The 27305-nt window shown below is 39.0% G+C and overlaps 1 protein-coding gene across 2 annotated transcripts; it reads left to right on the top strand.

Annotated features, from left to right (window-relative positions):
* On the top strand, nt 1-27070 carry LOC137237767 (lymphotoxin beta receptor inhibitor). 2 transcript variants are annotated; one of them, XM_067761928.1, is made up of 5 exons: nt 1-333; nt 399-497; nt 551-795; nt 5643-5791; nt 26741-27070. In XM_067761928.1, exons 1-5 carry the CDS (start codon nt 202-204, stop codon nt 26968-26970), a joined length of 855 nt encoding a protein of 284 aa, XP_067618029.1. In that variant the 5' UTR covers nt 1-201; the 3' UTR covers nt 26971-27070. The 2 variants fall into 2 exon arrangements, with proteins under 2 accessions (XP_067618029.1, XP_067618030.1); XM_067761929.1 differs by lacking the exon at nt 26741-27070 and adding an exon at nt 22481-25079 and having other exon boundaries at nt 2-333.
* The last annotated feature ends 235 nt before the right edge of the window (nt 27071-27305 follow it).

Raw genomic sequence — 27305 nt, forward strand, 5'->3', positions numbered from 1 at the left:
ACATTTCCAAGTTGTATACGTGTGGATTTCTCCGGTATTCTTTTTTGACGTGGTTGTTGAATGCCCAAGATATCTACTAATCAGCGAAGTTAACTTAAAAAGCCATAAAACAAAGATCTTCAAAGGATCAACATAAATTGAACAAGTTAGGTTTGACATTTTTGTGCTTCCAGCTCATCAGCCTATCGCAGGAGTGCCAATATGCAACTACAAGGAATAGGATATACGAACCAACAAATACTAGTACCAGCTCTGATGCTGTTTGCGTACTTGCTGTTTGGTGGATTCTCCTCAGCGCAACGTGTAGCGCCAGGTGTACCTCCACAACACTACGTAAGTTTATGTTGCAATCGGTTTTAGTTGTCTTTTAAATTGAATATGAATTCATTCACATGTAGCAACAACCGCCAGTGCAGCAAAATCCACAGCAACAACAGTATCAACCACAGCAGCAGCAACAAATGCATCATGCACCTAATATTGCACCTCAACACTATGTAAGTATATAGGAAAATTTAGCTTATGCAAATTTTATGAGGTTTTGTTGTAGCAACAACCACAAGTGCAATATCAGCAAGATCCGGTGCAACAACAACAACCCCCGCAATATCAACAGCAACAAGCGCAACCACAATACCAACAACAACAACAACCACAATATCAACAGCAGCAACAACAAGCTCCGATACAACAGCAACAGCACCCCACTGGAAATGCTCAACACCAACAGGCACATCATGGACATCATGGAGGGCAGCAAGTTTTGAATACTGGCAATATTCAACAGGAAAGATCGTAAGTAACACAAGAAAAAATTCAATGATCGTTGGGAGGGAAGCGAAGTGTAAGGATTCTCGCATACGTTGAAATTCAAAAATATATTGTCTTGGTTTAAACAACGAAAATGAAAATCGTCCAGCACGTTTAAGTACTACCAAACTTCTTTTCAGACCACTGCTTAGAAAAAGGACTTAGCCCAATGTTTTAAGACAGTTTTTCCAATCAAAGTCTCAGTATCGCCTAGAGGAGCTAAACCATGTTCAAATCGGAGGTATTTGTACAAATATTTAGCAGGCGGAGCTCTTGTTAGAGCGAGTTCTTTACAGAAAAAGGATTGTAATGACAAGGGTGGTCAAAAGTTTCTATTACCGGATTTCGGATTCATAGCCTAGATGGGTTGATGTAAAAAGAAAAACAAAAACCACATGTATATGTACATGCAAAAAAAAAACGGCTATTGTGTATCTATTCCAAAAATATTTATTTTTTAAGACAGAGGGCAATGTTTGTTTTAATTAAGTATATAAGTTATGCAACGACGTTTTAATCTGTTTCTAAGTTATGATTAGTGCATAAAGTTTATTTTGGCATTTTAAGTCGCTTCCAACGTATGCATGAGGCCCAATACTTTATATAGCCCTAACACAGACCCTCACTAGGGTAGGCACCTTGTCGTTGGTGTGAGGGCTTAGCCGAACTATGAGGCGGAGCTGTTTGGGACTGACATCTACGCCGTTTCGCCTCATAGGAGGGCGGCGGGATGTCGGTGACCAAAAACTGCCAACCCCCTAATCCAGGGTGTTATGCGGACCGTGCCTATTGGACGATTTGCAGCCAGGGGATAAATTCGGCAGTATTCGGACGGAGCTTTCCCGATATCGGGCCACCTCGGGAAGTTTATAATACCGGACCGCTGAACCCGCCTTGTCGGCCAGGTGGTCGTACGACCAAGATGAACGACTCATTACCTAATTGTAATAAGGACGATGATAAGAGGACTGAGTCGCAAGCCAAGGACGACAAATACGCATTAAGCGTGTAGGAGAAGCACACAAATGAAAACGGAGTAGAAGAGTGGAGAAGGGTACGGAGCAGAGGAAGTAAAAGAGCTCTCTCGCAGTACCGTGCAGCACTAAGAATTGTACAACGCTTGGGAGCAGTGGTCGACCCAACAGAAGTGGAGATCGAGCGCTTAGAATGGGCCCATCAGGCGGTAGAAGTAGTTCGAAGGCAGTTCAAAAGGTTTGCTGCGAGAAACCCTCGGTTCTGCAACCGAAGAAGAAGCGTCGAATGTCAGAATGAAGAGACAACGTTCGGCGAAAGGCGACAAGCCTGATTTCAAGAGGCAGAAAGGACCCAGTCCCAGAGCCGCGAGACAGGGCAGTCGCATAGGCAAGACAAATAGGCCCAAAGCTTTAAAACAGATGGGCCCCAATAGCGAGGTAGCAACTACGTTGAAGAGCTGCGAGTTGAAAGCTTACCCCAGCGGGTAAGGGGGTAAGAATATACCCGCGGTAGGTATGCCTGTCGTAAGAGGCGACTAAAATACCAGATTCAAGGGGTGTGTAGCGCAACCCTACAGGTTGCCAGCGCAACATATAGCTTCTCCAAACCTAATTGTCAACCTCACCTATCCGCGGCGAATCCTGTTTCACTAACAGACGAGGCTCTGGCGACCCCAAGCTCCTCATGGAACTGGGGGGTGGGGAGGGAGGGGATGGCCTGAAGGTTTAATGTGGCCACATAAATCGTTCCCGAGATGGTCGGGCTGGCACCTTAATGGTGCTGTGGTACCGGAGCGTACCGGATCTGTATCCGGCAAAGGACCATCACATCGATAACACTCCCCAAAGCCTTCGGGGAGCAACCTTATCGCTACAACAACAACAACAGTCAGAGGAAAGTTCCAACTGCGGAGGTAGGAGATAAGCCAAAGGGAGATAACGCTAAGACTCCGGTTCTCTCGGAGGTGCCAAAAGGAGATAACACTAAGACTCCGGCTTTTCCCCGAGAAGTGAGTGATGTGGCAAAGCACTCACTGACTGTGGCGTTGGTTGATCATAGCAGTCCTTTCGGAGAGATGACTACTGAAAGGTGGAGATCTGTAGAAAGGGAGCTTATTAGCTTATATAATGCTTAAGATGCTCCGGGAACAACCAAGTAAGCCCCTTCCATTCTTTGATTCGGGGGGATGGTATAATGGTGTGAAGATGATAGCGTGCGACAATATCGCGAGCTTACGGTGGCTGGCGGAAGTGGTTCCAAACCTCCAAAGGCAAGGCACGTACGCGCGGTTTGTGGTGGTGGATAAAGTGCAAAGATAGATGTGTACATAAAGTCCAACGTGGATGAAAAGCTGCTCTCCACAACACAGCATGCGTACACCAAAGGCAAGTCAGCAGACACCGCATTACATAGGGTGGTAATAAGCATAAGGAATATGCTCTAGAAGTCTTCTTGGACATTGCCGGGGCTTTCAATAACGTTTCCAAATGGGCGATTATGGATGGTATTAATTACATTAAAGTACATCCAGCCTTAACGAGATGGATCGGCTGCATGTTAAATTGCAGGAATATTACATCACAATGGGGATTGTACGAGGCCACGAAATCAGTGGACAGGGGCACGCCACAGGGAGGGGTGCTATCACCTCTGCTGTGGACGCTGGTCATCAACCAACTGCTCAGGCGATTCGATGAGGGACCCGTAAAACTTACGGCTTACGCAGATGACGTTGCAATTGTCATAAGTGGAAAGTGCCATCCAACGATTAGTTCTTTGATGGATCGCGCGCTTCGGGATGTTCATACCTGGGCATTTAATGTCGGGTTGAAAGTCAATGCGGAGAAGACGGATATGGTCTTGTTTACAAAGAGGTACAAGGTCCCAAATTGGATCAGGCCTAAGTTAGGAGGGGTGACCTTACAGGAGAAACCTTGCACAAAATATCTAAGCATCATCCTAGACAGTAAGCTGTCATGGAAGCTCGACGTGGTGGAGAGGGTGAAGAAAGCCTCAAATGCACTTTATGCCTGTAAAAGAATGCTGGGGTGTACGTGGGGCCTATCGCCCTCTTTTTCTCATTGGGTTTTTACAGCGATTGCAAGCCCTATTCTAGAAAGCCACACAAAAACAACTCACCTCACCCCCAGCGGGTAAGGGGGTAAGAATATACCCGCGGTAGGTATGCCTGTCGTAAGAGGCGACTAAAATACCAGATTCAAGGGGTGTGTAGCGTAACCCTTCAGGTTTCCAGCGCAATATATAGCTTCTCCAAACCTAATTGTCAACCTCACCTATCCGCGGCGAATCCTGTTTCACTAACAGACGAGGCTCTGGCGACCCCAAGCTCCTCATGGAACTTGGGGGTGGGGAGGGAGGGGATGGCCTGAAGGTTCAATGTGGCCACATAAATCGTTCCCGAGATGGACGGGCTAGCACCTTAATGGAGCTGTGGTACTGAGCGTACCGGATCTGTATCCGGCAAAGGACCATCACATCGATAACACTCCCCAAAGCCTTCGGGGAGCAACCTTATCGCTACAACAACAACAACTCACCTCAAAAAATTAGACTGGGTATGCAGACTATCGATGCTTAGCATTACCTGAGCCCTGAAAACAACCCCGATGGCTGCACTGTATACCATTCTACACATTCCACATGTTGACCTGGTAGCAAGGAACATAGCATTAACAACTGCAACCAGGCTCGGTGCCTCGGAACAGCTTGAGCGCCGATCATATGGCTATAGTAGTATAGCGTCATCAATCACAAGACGAACAGACTACCTGATTCCATATCTGCGCTTCGAGGTAGATCTCAAGGCCACAATGGAGGTGGACGGTTGGCGCAAGGGTGCGCAAATGGCGGACGAGCGATACATGTGTACACAGATGGTTCCAAAGTAGGGTCTGCGGTATACTGTGCTGATCCGGAAATAAGCAGATCCTCCAGGCTGCCGGATTACTGTAGCGTTTTCCAAGCGGAAATATTAGCTCTAACCAAAGCAGCAGAAACCCTGGAAGAGAATAGCTTAAGCTGCAACCGTGTTAACATTTATATTGACAGTCAAGCAGCGATTAAGGCATAATCTCGCATAGCACAGCATCTAAATGCGTGTTAGAGTGTAAGCAGTCTCTGGAGGGTCACAGGGCATATGGGAATAGATGGGAATTAAAAGCGGATGAACTAGCTAAAAAGGGCGCCTCCCTTGAAGCTTGCTCCGTAGACGTCCCAATTAGACTGGGAGAGATTAAACGAAGGCGAGAGGTGCACATGATCGACCAAGCAGGAAAGGCTTGGGTTAAAGCGCGGGGCTGTAAAGTGTCGAAGATTATGGTAGGTCTTACAACCTTAGACTAACAAATTTGGTTCTATCATTAAAAAGAGAGGACTATAGACTCATGACGGGTGTTCTGACTAGACACTGCCTTCTGGCGTCACATGCCTTTAAATTAGGCTTGGTCAGTGATAGCAGATATAGGAAGTGCGGGTTGGAGGAGGAAACGATCGAGCACGTTCTATGCTCGTACCCTGCACTTGCCAGGCTAAGACTCCAGCTATGGAGTGATACAGGAGTGATACAGCTGTCAGATCTAGAAGCAGCAAGTGGCTTAAGTCCTAGGTATATAGTATTTGACAAGAGGACGGAGTTATTTTATAACATAGGTACTGGTTTTTGATAGCGTTTTTCAGTTTGGTCGTTAAAACAAACTTCTGGTAACACTACGGACTCAATCAGTCTATGTGAGGTCCTCATGGACCGGCCAGTTCAACCTAACCAAACACAGACTTACTTGCTAAAGATATGCATGTTCAAACATACCTATCCATTTCTTATCGTTTTCTTATTTTAGTCACATTCAAGAGCATATGCAGGTACCAATTGACACCAGCAAAATGTCTGAATCAGAATTGCAATTTCATTATTTCAAAATGCATGATTCTGATAATAATAACAAATTGGATGGCTGTGAATTGATAAAATCATTGATCCATTGGCACGGTAAGTTCCATATATTGTACTTCTGTTTACATCTAAGTATGTTTATATGTATATGCATAAATTATGGTGTTGGTATGCTTTGTTGTGTTTATTTTGTTGATATTTTATATTTTTTGCTTAGTTGTATTTGTATTTGTATTTGTATTTATTAGGCAATTCATCCCAGCACAACAATTTGACAAAAATTATTTTACAGTGCTAGTCGGTAAAAGGCATAAAATAGGAACAATCTAATCTTGAAACTTAAAGCTAATGACTATGGCTAAGAAAAGGTTACAACAAATAATATATTTAATAAATAGTAAATAGATAAATAAAGGAATGATAGAGTACATTTGCTTAGAAGGAATCAGTATTTTAATTGTCTAGGTTATTATAGAAACTTGTTAATTCTTTATTGAAGAGCAGAGCATTGCTTGTAAGCCTAAGTCTAGAAGGGAGCGAGTTCCAAAGACGTATGGAATTAATGAAGAACTGGCGATCAGATATTAGCATACGATGTCTGAAGTGGGTAAGGAGAACAGATCTAGACGACTGGAGAAAATTTAGCCTCCGATACAGATAGTCAGGTTCCTTCATATATATTAATTTATGTAGCGTGGTGAGCGTTTTAAGTTTAATAAGGTTATCGAAAGAAATGTTTAGCAACCTGTAAGCATGTTGAGAGACGTGGTCAAGTCTTTTCAACCCATAGACGTATCTAGCAATGTTGTTATACACAACATTAAGTTTCCTATTACATACATAGTCACAATTGGAGTAAACCTCACATCCATAAAGGAGCGTAGGTATTAAGTACGCTTTTGCTATTAGTAGACGAATATGTAACGGAGTAAAATATTGTGTAAGCCAGAGTGTACGAAGCATCCCATTCACTTTTCCCACTGTGCGGAAGATGTGATCTTTCCATGTCAGGGTTTTGTTAAAAACTAGATTTTTTGCCGTGTCAACGTATTCTATAATAGTGTTGTCTAAAATTAAATTTTCCATTCCACTTTTATCTAGTGACCTTCTATGAATGACTATACATTTCGACTTCTTAGGGTTAAGACATAAGCCGTTCATAGAAGCCCACGTACCAATTTGACACAAATCGTAATTTAAGTTATTAATACATGAACTGGTACGATCACTAGGACAGCACATATACAATTGTACGTCGTCAGCATAAATGTGAATATTACAATACTTGAGAACACCAGGCAAATCGTTTATATACAAAACAAATAACAGGGGACCAAGGATTGAGCCTTGTGGGACTCCTCTTAAAACACTGACGAAGTCATACTTTCTGCTACCAACACTTACTGCCTGAGTTCGGTCGGCCAAATACGATCTGATTAAGGCTGTTGCACAGTTGGAGAAATTAAATAGCAATTTTTGTCAACTTGTTCTCGAATATCCTCTATCACCGATAGGAGCGCCGTTTTACAGCTACGATTTGACCTGAATCCAGACTGGGAATCTGTGAGAAGGTTATTATTCTGCACATAAGTATTTATCTGGCAGTGCAAAATTCGTTCGACGACCTTGGAAAGGAAAGGCAGAATAGCTATAGGCCTATACTCCTTGTTTTGCTTGGGGATTGGGATTACCTTAGCAACTTTCCAACATTTGGGAAATACACAGGACGTCAGCACAGAGTTAACCAAGTAGGTTAAGTGAGGAAGGATTTTAGGAAGAATTATTTTTAAAAATTTCGGACATATACCATCGAACCCCATAGCATTAGACTTTACTGAAAGAATGGCTTGAACGACATCACAATCATCGACACTAGCAAACTCAAGAGGACCAAAATCAACATTAGCGCGAATACAATAATTATCAGCACATATATTGTCAGTTGAGATTGGCAGATTTACAAAATTTATATTTATCTCATTAATGTCTACATCAGGGAGGACAGAAATATCACATTTGGATTTTCCGATACCAATATGTTTAATCGACTTCCAGGTTTCCTTCGAACTCAAAGCAGCACTGAACTTGTTATTATAAAATTTCTGCTTAGCTGACCTAATGGCTTTGTTAGCAGCGATCCTAGCTGTTTTGAAGCAGTTGTGAGCCTCCAGGGTTTTGTATCTTTTCCATCGTGAGTAAGCAAGGTTACGCTGGTGAATTAAGTGTTTTAGATTGGCACTAAACCAAGGGGTATTATTGTGTGTAGCAGCTTTGAGTTCACTGGCACATAGTTGTCGAAAAGCCTAATAATATGGTTCTGTAGGAATGATGCCTGATCATCGACCGATGTCAGTGTACGAATCAAGCTCCTCTCAACCGACTCCACCGCTGCATTAAGGGAACTGTAATCTATGCTTCTAAAATCACGATATGTAAAGGAACATTGTATGTGTGACGTTTGAAAGTTGTAACTAAGAAATATCAGATCGTGTTTTGAAAAGCAAGATGCCGACAATTGATCGTAGTGGAGCAATTTCAGGGGATCATTCACAAAAAATAAATCCAGCAAAGAAGAATTTGAGTAAGTAAAGTGTGTAGGTGAAGTTAAATTGGTGGGAAAAAGTCCAAGAGACTCCATACTTAGCTTTAGAGTTGAGTCGACGAGAAGGTTGGAGTTGAAATCCCCAGCGATGATTATATTATCATAGCTTATAAGTAGAGGCTCGAGAAATTCAATAAAGCCAGAGAAGTCAACTCCACAATTAGGTCTGTATGCACAGCCGATAAGAAGCCTTTCATTATTTACAGAGAACACGTCTACGAACACATATTCGACGAAATCACTTGGACTAGCACTGCAGCAAAGTTTACAGGATAAACTACTTTTAACATATATAGCAACACCACCACCATGACCACGTCTATCAGCCCTGAAAAGTTGATATCCATTTAGTTGCACCAAATCATTTTTGTGACATGAAGAAAACCAGGTTTCGGAAATACATATAACATCTATATCAGAACCCTCAGATATGAATCTCAATTCATCCAGCTTTTTATATAGGCTTTGCGCATTAAGATGGATGACTTTGAGCCCTTTAGTACGTTTGTTGAATACGCGCAACAGTGTATGTAAGCAGTCTTTGGAACTAGACAACCTATAGTCCAGGACCATCACTAAATATGGGATATAAAGAATGCTCTGCGATGCGTAACAATAAAGACAACATAAGTGATTGTTTACAAGTATGATAGGGAGAGATAAAGACAGAAACGAAGAGACTCAAGAACTTAAGTAATATACCATACATAGAAATTAATTTATTGATCATTATTCGTTGGCGCATCATCAACTCGAAAGGAACTCGCGTTTTCTTCGCCGGTATTCTCAAGACGCTCTAGAAAATCCAAGCTATGTATTGCTTCAGGGCTGGCGTTGGCTGTTCGTCTGATATGTACCAGACCCTTCTTAGAAAAAACCGCCACTTTTCTTCTTTAGACGGATCGCTGCCTTGAAGATCGCATAGTTTTGCCTAGACAGCGAAGCATTTACATAAATCGGAGCATTTGAATTTATGCCCACATGAACTAATTGCAGACCCTTGATGTTTGGATTGTTTTGGCGCCTAAAGGTGCCTATACTTTTTAGCAATTTGTTTCTGTCTGTCGGCGACTGAAATTTGATTATTACGGCCGGATCTGTCACGCTGTTGTCTATTTTCCGTAGCCGAAAAATGCTCATTATAGGTATTGGTTGCAATCTAAGAGTGGAACAGAGGTGATGAAAGACACTTGCTAAGTTTTCTCCTTCCTTAAAGGGAATTCCGTGTACACGGACTTCACTTGCGGCAATATGGCTCTCTTGCTTTGACGCATTGTTTTTGAGTTTTTTTACTTCCTCTTCGAGATAACCAACGCGCTCGAACACACTCTCCAGCTGAGTAACTCTTGCATTAAGCTCACTGACCTCTTTCTTCAGCACCACAAATTTGTCTTCTAGTTTTTTGCATACGAATTCGATGAGCCTTTTTTCCGAGTCCAAAATTTGCTCAGCAATCAGATCGTTGAACTTGGCAAATCGCTGATCCATGCTTTGCATTAAACTAGGAGAGAAGCCGCTGATCCGTTGCACCTTTTTGGCGCTATCAACCTCGTTATTAAGGTCGTCACCACGACGTTTACCATTGACTTGATCCATGGTGTTCGAAAAAAAACGGGCCAAAAAATATTGCTCCAAGAAACTGGGTGGCAGCTCTAACGCAGCTTAGATTATTATGACGCAGGCTTCAAGTTTAGCATAGACGCAAACCACAAAATAAAGCTTGAAGCACAAACAAACTTCAGTGACTATAAAACTGTTGGCGGGAAGATACACAATTGATGAAGGTGTCAAAGAAAACAAGTTGACTGACAACAACAAAGCAGGAGTACCAATCGCAATATACTGCCAAGTTAGTAAAGTTGAATTGGAGATCACCTGGACAGAGGATCTTACTTTCCACAGACAAATGTCACGTTTATTAATGTTTAGACACAGGTTGTAAGAATTAAGACTCACAATAAACAATGAATTTGAAAATTTAAAGAGGAGCACAAATTACTTTAGCTTTCACACACTAGGGTTGCCAACTTTTTTGCTATATCATATTATTTTCGTGCATTATCACATTGTTATTGTCTACCATGTACAATTTCGAGGACTACTCATAAATACTGTTTATGAAGCGGCTTTATTTGTTGTAATTGTACTATATTGGAAAGTTTAATTATAAGAAAATATCAAATTTTTATAGGCTGATGAAAACAACCGACAATATTTATACAAAACTAGCAGACCTGGCAGACGTTGCTCTGCCCTAGCATTGGTCTATCTGCATAACTTTTAAGCATTTTTTACCTCTTCTCTCCCGTCCTTTCTCTCCCCTTTTTTCCTTATCTTGTTATTCACTCTTTCCTCTACCATTAGCTTTTTCTGCACCTCTTTCTCCCTATACGTCCTTTCCCTCCCTTATTTTCCGCTCCATCTATTCATATCTCTATCTTCGTCTAACTTTGTCTCTTTTTCCTTCCCTCTTTTCTCTTCCCTCTAGTTTGATTGAAATCTGTTAAGTAGCTTAAGGGGTCCATCGCGGACAAACAACGTGAGACGAAATTAATATACATATATTAAGATTACAACTGGGAAACAATTACTTTGGTACTCTCAAAAGCGTTTTGGTCTTATTTTTGTTACGAAGAAATATATGTGAGCGGCAGCACTGGTTGCATAGGAAAAATTAAAATTTATATCACTTCTTAGCATATACGAAATGGAGAAATGTTGCATATACGAAAGGGGTGTAACAGCAGGTATAAAAACAGCCAAAGTAGCAGGAATAGTAACAGCCAAATTCGTTCTATTAGCTAAAGTATTTCTAAATTGAGGACTTTCAAATTTTTTTTTGCTATAATGAACAATTAGTCCGATTGAATAAAGAAAAGAAAAAATTATTGAAATCGGTCAAACCGTTTATGAGTATTAGCTAAAATCAAATATTTTCAATTGAGGTTTTTTAAAAAATTTTGCCGTACATGATCCCTGAACCAGACCGAAAATAACAGAGAAAAAATATTAAAATCGGTATAGTCGTTTTTTAGCTTTGAACGTGCTAACGCACACAAATTCATTTATATATATATAGATGTGGTCTTAAAACCCTTTCTAGAAGATGTAAAATGGCGTCTTTGAAATGTGTTTGATTTTTCACCCAGCGAACGTTACAGCCAGACGTTATATTAGTAAAATCGCTTTATAAGAAGATAAAAATAAATTTCGATCTTCTTATTTCGCTCGAAAAAAAAATACTAATTTTAAATTCTTTCCGTTTTCTTTAAAATCCCAAAAAATTGGAGCAAGCCTATTGTTTTGAATTGATCTATAAACAAAAAAGGAATATCGGAAAATCGTTCCGCTTTAATTTTTTTCGAATATCGGTCTTTGAAACCCTTATGATACCTGTTATATAAGCTTAAAGACTAAAAAATTAAACCACAGAAATAAAAATAATATATATTGTAACGAATTTGCTTGCAAATCCTCTTATTTGCCTTTTTGCTAAGTTCGTATCACTAAACTGTTGAATAAATAACTCCAATATTGAATAATGGAAGAATGGCCTTTATTAAAGTACTTCACAATAACACTTATACTTTGCAACTAGCTGGCTTAATAAGCAAACTGATAGCTTAAATGAAACTGACTTTCAAAATAATACTGCTATTGCTCGCTAGATATCGTCTTAATCGAAACTCAAATCAAACTGAATTCCAGCGCCTCTACAATTGCCGCCTTTTATACTCTTTGATTTCAACCTTCGCATCTTCTAGGCGTTTCCAGAATCTACTAGTCCAGCAGCTCTCAAACTTCTCAGCTGTAACTACAATTGCACAATTTTATAGTTTTTCTCATTGCATACTTATAGGAGTATCTCAGATATATGAATGTGTTTGTGCATTGACTCTCCGCTGCTTCTATACGTACATGGTATATATGTGTAGACGCAATTATTGTTTCGTTTATGTAGATACATAATGATTGATGTATGGATGTGAATTCACGTCACTGCTTAGCATCGGCTTAGAGATGGCAGCACTCTTTAGTTTTGCTAATATTCGTAACACTGCCCTCCACCTAAGTCTGATCGTCCCGATTAGACAAATCTCCCGATCTAAACGTTGCCAGCCTTTCCAAATGGACCACTTTCATTTTGGTTCGTGGTTTACCGATGGTTTGTATGCGGTACACTACATCGTTGATCCGTTTTACAACTTTGTATGGGCCTTCCCAATTACACTGCAATTTCGGGGACAAACCTTTTTTACGTTGTGGGTTGTATAACAGCACCAAATCTCCTTCCTGAAAACCTTCTGAATTAATTGCTTTATCGTATCTGGCTTTCATCTTGTCACTCATAATCTTTGTTCGTTGCCTTATCAGATCAGGTATTTCTCTTAGCTCTTCTTCCAAATCACTAGTGGATTTCTTGACATTTCTCTCCGCATTGGCATCTATCCCAAACTTCAAATCAGCTGGCAGTCTAAGGTCATTGCCAAAAATTACTTTTGCAGGGGTTTGGCCCGTTGTCTCATGCACTGCTGATCGGTAAGCCATCAAGAATATTGGTATGCGGTTATCCCACTCTTTATGTACTTGTCTACTACTTTCCTTAAGTGCTCCTCCAATGTTCTATTGAATCGTTCTACCATACCATCGGATTGAGGATGCAATGCAGTTGTTCGTGTTTTTCGAATGCCCAATGATTTACACATTTCCTGGAACACAGCTGATTCGAAATTCCTGCCTTGGTCAGAATGTAACTCCATTGGTACACCATACGTTGCAACCCAATTGTTTACAAACACTTCTGCTACCGTTTCCGCTTCTTGATTTGGGATTGAGTATACCTCTGGCCATTTGCTGAAGTAATCCATAACTACCAGTACATATTTGTTTCCGCCGTTGCTAGTAGGAAATGGACCGGCGACATCCATAGCGATCCTTTCAAATGGCGCACCTGAGTTATATTGCTTCATCTGGCCATGACTTCGGGTTCTGGGCCCTTTCGCTCTGCTGCAAACCTCGCAGTTCGCAATCCACTCAGTGACCGACTGACGGCAACCCACCCAATGGAATCTGTTTAATCTTCTCGAGTGTCATCGTGATTCCAAGATGACCTCCGCTTTGACCATTATGCAGCTCGCTGAGCACGTCAGGAATCCTCTTTCTGGGAACAACTATCAGTTTCTTCTTGCATTGACCATCCTCACTCTCCCATACTCGATGCAAGCAACCGGATATCAATTCTAAACTGTTCCACTGTGCCCAATATGACTTCGTAATGGGACTTTCTGCTGACATCTCCTCTCTGCTTGGTCTTTCGTTTCGTTCGAGCCCTTGCATAACATGTGACAGATCTGTATCTTCTTGCTGACACTTTCTTAGTTGTTCCTTGTCCCATTCATCCGTACACGTTATAGTCATTAGCCGGATATATATAATGTCTTCTTTAGCCTCGTCCTTTGAACAGTGCTTGCATTCCAAATGGCATTTCCATGGGTACTACCTTTTCGATGCTCAATGGAAAAGTCATAGCTTTGTAGTCGCTCGATCCACCGTGCCAATTGTCCTGGCCGTAGAGGTATTTGTGAAAATGTTTAATGCACTCTACCAATGCCAACAGCTCTCTCCGCGTAACACAGTAGTTCCTCTCTGGTTTTCCAATCGAACGGCTGTAATATGCAACTACCTTCTCCTGTCCATCGACCAGTTGTGATAAAACGCCTCCTATTGCATATCCACTCGCATCTGTATCTAGACTAAATGTTGCTCCTGGAATCGGATATGCTAACATTGGGGCAGTGCACAAACGCTCCTTCAATGTTTGGAAAGCCACTTCTTGCTCCTTCTTCCTTTCAAAAGCTTTGTTTTTTCTTGTAAGCTCATGGAGGCTATGGGCTACGCTGGAAAAATTTGGTACAAATCGGCGGTAATATGTGCAAAACCCAAGGAAACTTCTCAATTCATGCAGATTCTGTGGTCTTGGCCAATCCTTTATTGCCTCTATCTTCTCATTCGTCGTACGGATACCTTCTGTCGTTACCTTGTGACCCAAATAATTTACTTCCTTTTTAAACAGCGCACACTTTTTGGGACTTAACTTTAGACCAGCGCCAGCTATTCTCTGGAAAACTTCATCTAAGTTTTTAAGATGTTCATCAAAGTTCTTGCCCAATACGATGATGTCGTCCAGGTACACCAAGCATGTTTTCCAATGTAGGTTTTCAATACCTGATCCATGAGTCTCTCGAAAGTAGCTGGTGCATTACATAGTCCAAACGGCATTACTGTAAATTTCCAAAGACCATCTCCGACGCTGAAGGCTGTTTTCTCTTTGTCTTCCTCCTTCACCTCCACTTGCCAGTAGCCTCTTTTCAAGTCCAGTGTGGAAAACCATTCCGTACCAGATAGCGAGTCCAGAGTGTCGTCAATTCTTGGCAATGTGTAGCTATCCTTTTTCGTAACGTCATTCAACTTCCGGTAGTCCACGCAAAACCCCATTTTTCCATCCTTCTTCTTTACAAGTACTACCGGTGAGCTCCAGGGACTAGCTGATGGTTCGATGACGCCGCTGTCGCTCATTTCTTGTATAATTTGACTTACAACTTTCCGCTTCGCCAGTGGAACACTACGTGGAGCTTGACGTATCGGCCTCGCGTCTCCAGTGTCAATTTGATGTTTCACAACATTGGTGCGGCCTGGTTTGGAACCATCCTGGTCAAATATGTTTACGTACTTTAGGAGCAGTTGCTTTGCCTTACTCTGATAATCTTCCTCTAGCCCTGCGTCCATGCCGTGATGTCATTTGAAATATCAGTATTACTAGATGAAACGTGTTCCTGGAGCTGTTCACAGTTAATAACTACTTCGGCCTCTTGGCATCTTCCCAAAATAGCTCCTTTGGTCAGTTTGAGTGTTGACTTGAACTCATTGAGTACTCTTACCGGAATACGTCCATCTTGTTTTGTCATTGCCAGGGTTTTTCCTACAAGTATGTTCATTTATGTGCTGCTGTATGCTGATTTATGTGCTGCTTCGACAACCCACAATTTGTTTGTCCCATAATCTCCATCAACCTTTGCCCAGATGACTGCTTCTGATTTTGGTGGTATTTGCTGACTATCTTCCACCAGCACTCGTTTACTGCTGTAGGCTCTCTCGTAGCCGAAATTAAGTGGCACATCCATGTTCTTATATCGCATCGTCTTGCTTTGCATATCGATCTTGATGCCTTGGTTGATTAAAAAGTCCACTCCAATTATGATTTCATCAACAATACCTGCCACTATAAAATTGTGTAGTACCGTGACGTTCCCAATTGCTACTTCACATTCTACTTCTCCAATTACCTGGGTGTCCTCTCCCGTGGCTGTACGTAATCTTGCTCCAAGCAATGGTCTTATCTTCTTGTTGACTAAATCTGACCGAATGATGGAATGGGATGCACCCGTTTCTACAGTCAGTAAACGTTCCTTTCCATCCACATGTCCTCCGACAGTAAGATTGCTTGACCTTCTTCCAATTTGCGAGATAGAGATTATGGGGCATTCAATTGAGGGTGCCAGCTGTCGCCCCTTGCGGCTGACTCGCTTTAGTTTAACGATTGATTGGTCTTGGAGATCTGCTCATCTCCTTTAGCTCTGCGTTTACGACCACCCACATCGTTGGAACTGTTAGGGTTGGTGTTGCAATAACGCGCAATGTGCCCTTGCTTTCCACACTTAAAGCATTTGACTGCATCATTTTTTTTCTGCTGCGTACCCTTCAATGCTTCCAAAATTGCGTCTACCCAGTCTGGCCTTTCCACTTCCACGCGATGAGCTTTGTACGCTGGCTTACTCAAAAGTGAGGCTGTTTCCTGAGTCAGTGCATGCGATACCGTTTCAGCAAATGTTAGTTTTGGATTCGCATATGTAGCCCGCATCGTTTCCACATCTCGTATGCCATTTATGAAACTCTGGATTTTTACCCTTTCAGTGTATTCCACGGGTGCGTCCGCATTTGCGAGATGAGCCAATCTTTCAATATCTGAAGCCAACTCCTGCAATGTCTCATTTGCTTTCTGGTAGCGGTTTTGCAACTCTATTTGGTGTATCTGCTTCCTGTGTTCGCTTCCGTATCGCCTCTCTAGAGCGCTCATCAATGTTTCGTAGTTGTTCCGCTCTCCCTCAGGAATAGTCTGTAAGATTTCAGCAGCAGATCCTTTCAATGCCACGAATAGTGCAGTAACTTTATCTTCAGCACTCCAGTTGTTCACTGCTACGGTCTTCTCAAACTGAATCTTAAATACCTGGAAAGGAACAGAACTGTCAAAGGATGGTGTTTTTACCTTTGGATTGCTTGCTGAAACAGCTGGGCGATTTAGTTGTAACTGCTCCATACGGTCTTTTAAATCATCTACTTCTGCCTGAAATTGAGCCATTTTTGCATCCTGCGCTTCCAGTTTTGATGATACCTGTTCCAAAATTTCTGCCGACATTTCAGATATGCGTGCCTCTTGCGCTTCCAATTGAGATGTCATATATGTCTTTTGGTCTTCCAGTTGAGATGACACTTGCGACGTCATTTCTGAAATACGTGCCTCCTGTGATTCCAGTTGGGATGCGATATATGTCTTCTGTTGTTCGAGCTGTGTTTCCATCTTGGATGTAATCTGTGTCGATATTTCTGACATTTGCGACGACATTGATGCTACTGTCGATGTTTGTGCAGATATTGCAGCCAATATCATGTTCAAGTCTGTGCTGGTAACCGTCTGCGATGTTTCGTTTTTCTCTTCAATTTTTGCTGTCTCCTCGCCATCAAGATGAAAGACATACTCTTCCACATCAATTCCTTCTGCTTCCATTGCCTCTCGTAGCCGTGCCTGAAGTTCAAGTTTAACGCCGCTTGTATTCAATCCACGGCTCTCCAACTCCTTTAGTTGCTGGAATTTATTCAACAATTCCTCTTCTGACACCAATTGTAACGAATTTGCTTGCCTTTATTTGCCTTTTTGCTAAGTTTGTATCACTAAACTGTTGAATAAATAACTCCAATATTGAATAATGGAAAATTGGCCTTTATTAAAGTACTTCACAATAACACTTATACTTTGCAACTAGCTGGCTTAATAACCAAACTGATAGCTTAAATGAAACTGACTTTCAAAATAATACTGCTATTGCTCGCTAGATATCGTCTTAATCGACACTCAAATCAAACTGAATTCCAGCGCCTCTACAATTGCCGCCTTTTATACACTTTGATTTCAACCTTCGCATCTTCTAGGCGCTTCCAGAATCTACTAGTCCAGCAGCTCTCAAACTTCTCAGCTGTAACTACAATTGCACAATTTTATAGTTTTTCTCATTGCATACTTATAGGAGTATCTCAGATATATGCATGTGTTTGTGCATTGACTCTCCGCTGCTCGTATACGTACATGGTACATATGTGTAGACCAGGCATCGGCAAATTGGAAATGCAAATGTGTTAGTGAAAGCGCGATAATCGCGTACATCACTTGATGCATCGGTTTGCGTAGGTCATTCGCTTATTAGCAAGCAACAAGACAAGATCGTTTGTTATTATATTTTTAATACGCACAATGGGAAGCAAGAGGTTTATACAATTAAATATATTGGCGCATAATCATAGTCAAAATAAAATAGATTTTAAATTTAGTTGCAGCTTTTTGACATAATTTTCTATGAGCTATCTGTCAAAAAAGCTGAAACTAAATTTAAAACCAATTTTATTTTGACTATGATTATGCGCCATTGTATTTGCGCAAAAGGGTTGGTCAACATTAAATATTTTTCGCTTGTGCGCATTGAAAAAATTAAAAAACGATCTTTGCTTGTTGCTTGCTATAACATTCGTCAACTTTGCGAGCGACGCACACAATCGATGTTGCTGCGCCAAATGCTCAGTGACTACTAAACTAAAGAGAATAAGAATACGTGTGAATTGAGTGTGCACAATTGTGCCACTAAATGCCGATGTCTGGTGTAGACGCAATTTTTGTTTCGTTTATGTAGATACATAATGATTGATCTATGGATGTGAATTCACGTCACTGCTTAGCATCGGCTTAGAGATGGCAGCACTCCTTAGTTTTGCTAATATTCGTAACAATATTATGGTTGGTCGAATTTCGAACAAGGAATAACGAATTTCATTCATTCTACAAAAAACTTAATTCATTCCAATATCCAGTAATAAAGTCATTTGGTCTTGTAGTAGTTATTGATATGGGCACTACCCCTTCTTATAGTTCGATTGGATAACGGTAGTACGAAATGACTTAAAATAATCGAGGTAGATGTAGACTTCCTTATGTCAAAATTATCAGCATCGAAAATAAAAATTTATTGACCTATACCCGTCCGTTAACTGGATAACTTGAGTAGAGTAAATATTGAGATATCTTTATGAAATTTGGTATGCTGGCTTATCTAGACCCAGAATACATTGGAAGTGAAAATGGGCGAAATCGAAGGTACCCACTTTTTCGATATCGTCAATTTCGAAAAATTTAAAAAAATTCGATAATTCTTTACCAAACACGGTTAAACTGATGAAACTTGATATGCGAGTTTACTTTATGACGAGAAAATGAAATTTGGAAAAAACTACCCACATTTAAAAGAAGAATATTTTAATGTGTTTCCAGCCGTAAAGCAAAAGCGGTTGAAGATATCGTATTGAAATTTGGCATGAAGGTTGGCCTTGCTGCTATACATATGCTTTATAAAAACTAACAAAATCGGTTGGAGACCACGCCCACTTAAACAAAAATTGTAATCAAGGTTTCGAAAAATGGAAAAAATACTATAATGCCAAGACCGATAAAGTGATGAAATTTATGTGCAGCTTGACTTTATGACACAAAATAGAAATTTGATAAAATTTCATAAAATAAAATAAGCGTGGCACCGCCCACGTTAAAAAAATAAAATTTAAAATTTTTAAAACCGTAAATCAAAGCCCCTTGAGGATATCACGTTGAAATTTGATATGGAGGTTGTCCCTGCTAACATATACACTATGCGAAAATAAACGGAATTTGATGAAAATCGACATCGAAATTTCGAAAAATGGGAAAAATGCGACAAGTTCATTACCAAAGACCAATAAAGTGATGAAATTTGATATGTGTGCTGCCTTTGTGACGGGAAAAAGAAACTCGTTAAGATTTTGGAAAATAGACGTGGCACCGCCCACATTTAGATGAAGAAAATTTAAATTTTATAAGCCGTCAATCAAAAGACATTGTAGATATCGTGTTGAAATTTGGCATAGAGGTTGTCCACTATCCATACTAGACTGGGTTGATTTGTATGGACGAAAGTTAACCGATATCGCGCCATAGATTTTTCCATAGGATTTGGGCTCAGGAAAAAAGTTCCACTACGCATACCCAAAAAAATAATTTTCGAGCCTACGAAATTTCATTTTTTGACTTTTTTCGACTTTGAATTTTAAGGTTTTTTTCATGACCTACTAAAAAAATTTTCATATATATACCCTTTCCGACCCAAAAATATCCGCTAAAAACGTTGTCGATAACAGTTTTTTGAAAAGAAAATATTTTTGGGTCGGACAGGGTATACATGAAAATTTTACAATGAAATGAAAATTTTTTTAGTAGGTCATGAAAAAAACCTTAAAAATCAATGTCGTAAAAAAATCAAAAAAATTAAATTTCGCAGGCTCGAAAATTATTTTTTTGGGTATGCGTAGTAGAACTTTTTTTCCTGAGCCCAAATCCTATTGAAAAATCGATGGCGCGATATCGGTTAATAAATCGACCCAGTCTAATGCATACATTTTATGAAACTCAGCAAGCCTATTTGCGACCACGCCCAATCAAAGTACGAAAAAAAAACTTTAGATGGGCGTGGCGCCGCCCCCTTTTAAGTAATCCCTCATGATACTATTAATGATATAAATCGACAAATTGAAACGACATTTAGTATAAGGATTGTTTTTAAACAAAAAGCATAATAGAAAAATTGGATGCAATTTTTAAAATAGGGCGTGGTACCGCCCACAGAAAACTTAAAAGCTTTGCAAGCCGTAAATTAAAAGTCATTATAATCACTTTGCAATTTAGCAGAATTGTGTTTTTCGGATTATATTCAGATCTGAAGAAAATTCGTTAACAACCACGGGTCTTTTATTTTATTTTTTAAAACTTGCTTAATGTTCTAACGATCACAAAATTGGCAATATATTTATGACACTTAACTTCATTGCCTATGTAGATATGTAGTGCAAAGTACGAAAATGCTATTCACCAAACTTTTAATATCAAAGTCAAACCAAAAGCAACAAAATTTAACAAGATTTGGTAAGAATACCGCTTCTTTGACAATTAACTGTTTTATAGCTACTTAGGTTATTTGCATTTGTATAGGTAGTATATTTCAGTCTTCATATTGTAACGATTTTAGGGAAATCCTGGTTATTATGCACCTTCTGCTAACGTTCGAATCGCTAAACTGTCGAATAAATTACTCCAATATTCAGTATTGCAAAGTGTTGTTTATTTAGATTACTTTGAGAGTAGTACTTCACAATCATACTTCACAATAGCTTGTTTAAATCAAAACTGATTCGTTATTACTCAGCTTGCGCTGCTTTTATACTCTCGGGTTCTGCGTTCACCCATTTCTCCTAAAGTCTAGTAAGTTCGCGAACAGTTATAGCTCATGCTTGGTTAGTTACCAGCTATGTATATACATGTATATCTGTAGTCCACGCCAGAGATCTGCTTTGAGTACTAATAAAATTAGTGCACTTAGTCATGAGCCAAAAAAATTGTGTCTAAATGTGTACTTAGTCAAGTACAGAAAAATACTATGAGTGATTAGCACATAAAATAGAAAATACATACGAGTGCCCCGTAACACATATGTCTCATACATATATGACATTGTTGAGTATAAACTGATGTCATAGTCGCTTTAACTCAGTAGCACTTTGATTTCGTGTGTAATACACTGTGTACTTCGTTTATCATCGGTTTTACTTTGGCGCTGTATTCAGTTTAGTTTCGTGTACATCGTTGTATTGCTAGCGTCAGAAGACTGATATGACTCTACTAATTTTATTGCACTGTTAGTCTTATTTATTCCAATTAGTGTTTTCGTATAACACAGTTGACTTTCTTGCTCAATAAGACAATTGAGTACTGAACTGCTTCGTGGCTTATGAGCGGTTATTCATTTTACGAAGCATGACTATGTAAATGTGTGTTAGTGGATATAAGTACTTGATATTCTTTGTTTGTGTACGCACTAATACTCATTTTTTGGTTAGTCCACTACTAACCTTAAAAGATGAATAATTGCAGCTCACTGGTCCACGCCTCTCCCATGGCCATATGCGTGTGTATGTGTGAGTAACTACTTCGGCTGAAGACTACATATTTGTGTATGTGAGATATCTCTTCGTCGCCTTCTACATAAAAGTGGCTGTTTTATTGATGTTGTGCATTTATTTAGTAGCAACTTAGTGATGCTAATATTCGTCACAATATTATTTAATGTTCTTGACGTGTAACACGACAATGTACTATCAATATGTATGTTAGACCACACGCTCAGAATTTAATGTTCGGTTTCGCCCGAACCTAGACTTCCTTACTTGTTTGGTTTACCCTTGACCAATAACACTTATTTGTCATTACTCATCACAGAATACGGCACTATGCCGAAACCGGTTTCTGTTCAAACCGAATTTAACGTGGAAAGACGAAAAATCGTGTTAATTCGATTATTTGCGAAACAGTCAAATAATGCAGAAATTGTCGGCTTGCTCTAGGTTATTACTATGCACGGATGTGAAAAGCTTCCCAATCTGCGATAAGCTTGTTTTATGTAGTTGTTAGCGTAGTTGGTGATTCTCTAGTTTTTATTAAATAAGAAATTTTTCTTTAATATTTTTTCAATTTCATTCTTCTATTTACATGTGCATCGGTGAATTCGTTAACAACCATACATCAAAATGCTTTTGTTATTGCTTATCATCAATGAAATTATATTACGATCGTCCATTACTATATTTTCGCGGAATTTGAAATGGTTTCGGATATATGTATACACAACACATACACATACACACATCCCATCATTAAATTAAAAATTCATCTAACTTGTTCTGCCTTTTGAATGACTGCACCAAAAAAAAAAAAAATTAAGAGCAAGGAAGCAGAGATCAACAACATAACGAGCAGGTGCCCCATATTGAGGAAAAAATTTTCTCAGATGAAGAATTAGTTGCATTAATAGATCCCATATTACAAATGGATGATACGTCACGTGATGGTTATATTGATTATCCTGAATTTATAAAAGCACAACAAAAAGCTGTCGCAGCATCGCAACAAAAACAACAACAACAACAGCAAACACAAAACGGACAGTAACGCTTTATTCTCAAGAATGCTACAAAAGTAGAATGCCTCAAAAAATTTATTTAAAATAAAGGTAAAAGTCTAGTTGAGGGGTCGACTGCTAATACGCTACTAAAAATATCGAGAGAGGTGTCTAACGACGCGTCTTGATATCAGTATTAATAATCCGAAGGCCGAAAATTAAAATTTCAACTCGTTCAAAAGATATTAACGAAAAATCGAAAAATTAATCGCGGGTCCCTCCAAAACCGGGGGTGGGGTGGGATCCCTAGTATTTTTGCGTACAACACCTTTCTGCGTTGGCGGCCTTCGGCCGCGCTTACAAAAAATTACCATGGGTGTGTCCAACATTGGTCTATATCCGCGCAAAACACTTATGTTCACAATTTTTTGTGTGGGTACAACAACATTACAAGAACCACATGAAAATCGCCAACTTTAACTGCAGATATCTCTGGACAGAGTTACAATTTTTTTCCCGCCTTCGGATTATTGTTGCTGAGGTCAGTATGCGTCTTTTGACATCTCTCTCAATATTTTTTGACGCGCATTAGCAGTCGACCCCTCAACTAGACTTTTACCAAAATAAAAAATTGTTTATAAATAAAAAAAAACGTATTCGCAGAACAAATATTTGATAGCGCCTATCTAATACATTTGTATATAAGTTATATAAAATAATTTTTTTAAAACTGGTTATGTCCATTCCAAAAAAAAAAAACAAACTTTGTCTCAACGTTGATTAACTTAATAATGAAATTTGGTTTAACAATTTGCATAAGAATACAATTTATTCAAACTTTCTGGGTAAATATTTTCATTATGCTCTCTTTGTGAATATCTTTATGTGTATGTTGGAATTGTAATTTATTTAGGTTAAAATATATTATAATAATCTTGCTTATGCATGTAAATCGTGAATTAAGATTTTTTCAACAATACTTGAAGAAATAAGCATGAATCAAAATTGAAATTGGTAACTGTTAAACCAGGGGCCGAAACTGTTATTCCTTTTATAATATAATTCCTTGCAAAACTATTAATTTTGGACTTTTAATATATTTGGATCAAGATAAAAATTATTTTCGGATTTTTATTTTTTGACTCCGATAGAACTAAGTCCGGAAATAAAAGTTAAATCCGGACTTTTATTTTTTAAGGCCAAAATAAAAATCCCGCTTGATAACAAAGAAACGGCTTATCCTTAAAAAATAAAAGTCCGGATTTAACTTTTATTTCCGGACTTTTATTTTTAAAAGTCCGAGTTTAACTTGTTCTATCGGACTAAAAAAATAAAAATACAGATTTTACTTTTATATGTGGACTTTTATGGAAAAAGTTCGAAAAATTAAAAGGATGCATGATTCGACATGATATTGCTATAGGGATACCTGGGAACTCAAACATTTTCACCTAGGACAATTTTTTGACCAGGACTTTTTCGACTCCGAAAAAATAATTATTATTTTCCGTCCCTGTGTTGAACGCTTTAACGCTGCTAATAGTAAATGACTGATTGTTAGAATTTCTTTAAAGCACTTAGAAATTCAAATACATAAAACGAACATATTTAAAAAAATCTTTTAATATTTTCGTGGTTTACAAAAAATACTCGCAAATTTTATGTTTTGTTAAATAACTATTAGCAATAAATTGAATTTTGTAGCAACTTGAAATTGAGGAGCTCCAAACCAAAACGGAATAAGTTAACTTTTTTGGAGATATAGATGAGATTTAACTCCACTTTCCAAAACTTATATAATAATCTTTATGAGAAGTAAAAACCAGTAAATTTGGCCATTCTGCAACAATCCAAAAAAAAAGTTTCATAGTAAGGCCCGATTTTTCAGTACAAGTTCAACTCAGTGTGTTATCGAAACTACGCTTAAACTTATTCTGCGGTTTTTCATTCTACTATAACTGAAGTTTAGGCTGAGCTTAAGCGGCCGATCTGGCAAGGTTAAACTCTAGTTAACCTATCAGTTATTTGCGTTCGTTCGAAATGGCGTCGAATATACCCAACAAGCATTTGGGCTTGAGTACAATTAGATCTCATGTTGATAACTAGGCATACTTCTAAAATCTGAAGAGTTGTTTCGAAACTGTGGCTCAGCTCGAGAATCGTAGCGTACTCAGCAAAAGAGGGAATTTTTTATTAAGCAAAAAATGCTGTTACTGAAGTTGAAAAAATTTTATTAACAATTTATGTTTCTCTAACTGAACTCAAATGTAATATTCCATACTACAGTATTTACACGAAAATAAAATGACATATACATAATTTAAAAAATAAATAAATGTGAGGCGCGATAACCTACGAAATGATTTTAGGCCGAACTTCTCTTCCAAAAAGCAATAAATGAAATCAACAAAAAGTTAATAAACACTTCAACTCAAATATTTTTAGGTTATGGATATGTCGAAAAACCAATTGGTTGGCTATGGTATGGTTATGACGTTAGCGTTATTGTATGGCACTATTAATCGATTACATTGATTTACATAAGGTTGGTTCGATAAGCTGTTTTATCTGGTTATTGATAAGTCACCATTAAGTGGTCCTTTACTGTAATTGTCATCGGTAGATATGCAGTCGCCTTGTCTGAAATGTGGGTTATTTTATTGAAAGGGCCAGAGAGAATATAAGCTACGCTTTAAACGGAAATAATGTTGGCCGATCCCGTGATTTTTGAGGAACAACGTTATATGTGATTGTGACCTCTCAGTCACAGCGGTTTTTACTCGTGACTGTGATACAAAAAAAAACAACAAAGGAAAATGAATTTATATTTTTCCATGCGGATTGTGTTGCGAATAAGTAGCAGATGTCACAGAAAAACTCTAAGGAACAGCCTGTACTAACTCAGTAGTAGCTTATATATACATACATAACATTACTATTACTGCAACCATCGATTCAACAATGGATATATTCTGTTAGCGAGGGTGTTTCTATACCCGCCTCTGTATCATTTTCTGGGACATGTACTGCTATTCAGTCACAGCTTAAATAATACGCTCATTGTATTGGTTCATAGCATAGAAGCGATTTGTTCCTGTGATCATAGCTTTATTTTAGTCTATGATTGAGTTTATTGGTAAGCGTGATTGGTAACGGGAAATAAATGCTGCCACCTGCAATCTGTCACGGTTTTTCCTTCTAAGCTGTCGCTGAAATGTACTGTTATTTTTAAGTAGCTGTAACCAAATTACAGGTACACGGATATTTGCCAACTCTAAAGGGCGAATTAATAGTGACTTATAACCATAAAGCCATAACCAAATAAAACAGCTGATCGAACTTTCCTTATGGAAATCAATGTAATCGATTAATGGTGCCATACCATAACGTTAACTCGATTACATTGATTTCCATAAGGTAGGTTCGATCAGTTGTTTTATCTGGTTATGGCTTTATGGTTATAGCGGGAGTCATTGGTGCCGTATGTCGTATCGCTGTAGTCGTATCCCTACCGTAATCAGCTGTTTATCGTTACGACGGTAAACCAAAACCCAATTGGTTGGCTACGATACGGTTACGACCTTAGCGGCACCAATAATCGATTGCATTGATTCTCATAAGGTTGGTTGAATCAGCTGTTAAAAGGTTACCGATACGGTTACCGATAAAGCACCAATGTCTCCAGCTTATAAGTCACCATTAATTCGCCCTTAAACGGAAACCATGTTAGAGGATACGCATTCATGTATATGTGTTTTCAACATCCATTGATAGGTGCATTATAAATCATAACAAGCTTTTAGCCTTTCCACAATTCGATACATTGTTTTGCAGCAGGGTAGTTTGTGTGCTTGGTATACACTCTCTGTCACATGAATAGCAATACTCCGTTTACCGATTCTCTGTATTAACAGTTATTATTTGGATTTAGTTTTTTTACTAACTGCTGTCAATATTGAGGATCAGTACGGTTTGCTATTTAAATGGCGGAGAGATGTACATTGAGGGGGAAAAACTTGGTCTGCTCAAAAAAATTTTCTTACAATTTTGTCTTTGTTTGTGCCTTTGTTTTTGTTATTGCAGGTCATGATGCAAACAAAAAAGAAAACGAAGGACATGAGGAGCATCATGCGGAACAACCTGCGGAACATGGCCAGGAAAAAGGCGGCAAAATTTATTCCGATGAAACTCTATCTGGTATAGTTGATCATGTATTAAAGCGAATGGATTCAAATAATGATGGATATGTGGATTATGCTGAGTACCGTAGGAGTGAGGAGGAGGGGGAGGAGGAGGAAAATAATGAGCACTGAAAATGACCAATAAAGGGCGTAGTATATATATATAAATATATATTTCTATTCAGTTTTTTTTAATTGATAAATTTTCAAATAAATTTGTTAAAACATCTAATTAGCTGCAACCCCGAACGAAAGGCTAACGGGCAGGTCTTCATCTTTTACTTTTGGGAAGTCTTATCGATGCTCATGATAGTTTGCAAATTATTTATCCGGTATGTTTGGGAAAATAGAACCATTAAGGTATTGGCCTTACAATCTTGGGAACGGTTTGATACCGCGTTAAAAATCATTTAGGTCATCCAACCCCCTCCAATTCCATTGGATAAGCTATTAATTGAGCTAGCATA

This window comes from Eurosta solidaginis, chromosome 1 (assembly GCF_040869045.1).
Source record: "Eurosta solidaginis isolate ZX-2024a chromosome 1, ASM4086904v1, whole genome shotgun sequence".
Taxonomy (NCBI): Eukaryota; Metazoa; Arthropoda; class Insecta; order Diptera; family Tephritidae; genus Eurosta; species Eurosta solidaginis.

What these genes read in the sequence shown, in the direction of transcription:
- LOC137237767 (XM_067761928.1), top strand. Translation starts at nt 202, where the DNA reads ATGCAACTACAAGGAATAGGATATACGAACCAACAAATACTAGTACCA. An exon ending in ATATTGCACCTCAACACTAT is followed by an intron (nt 498 to 550) that starts GTAAGTATATAG and finishes GTTTTGTTGTAG; the next exon opens with CAACAACCACAAGTGCAATA. An exon ending in ATCATTGATCCATTGGCACG is followed by an intron (nt 5,792 to 26,740) that starts GTAAGTTCCATA and finishes TTGTTATTGCAG; the next exon opens with GTCATGATGCAAACAAAAAA.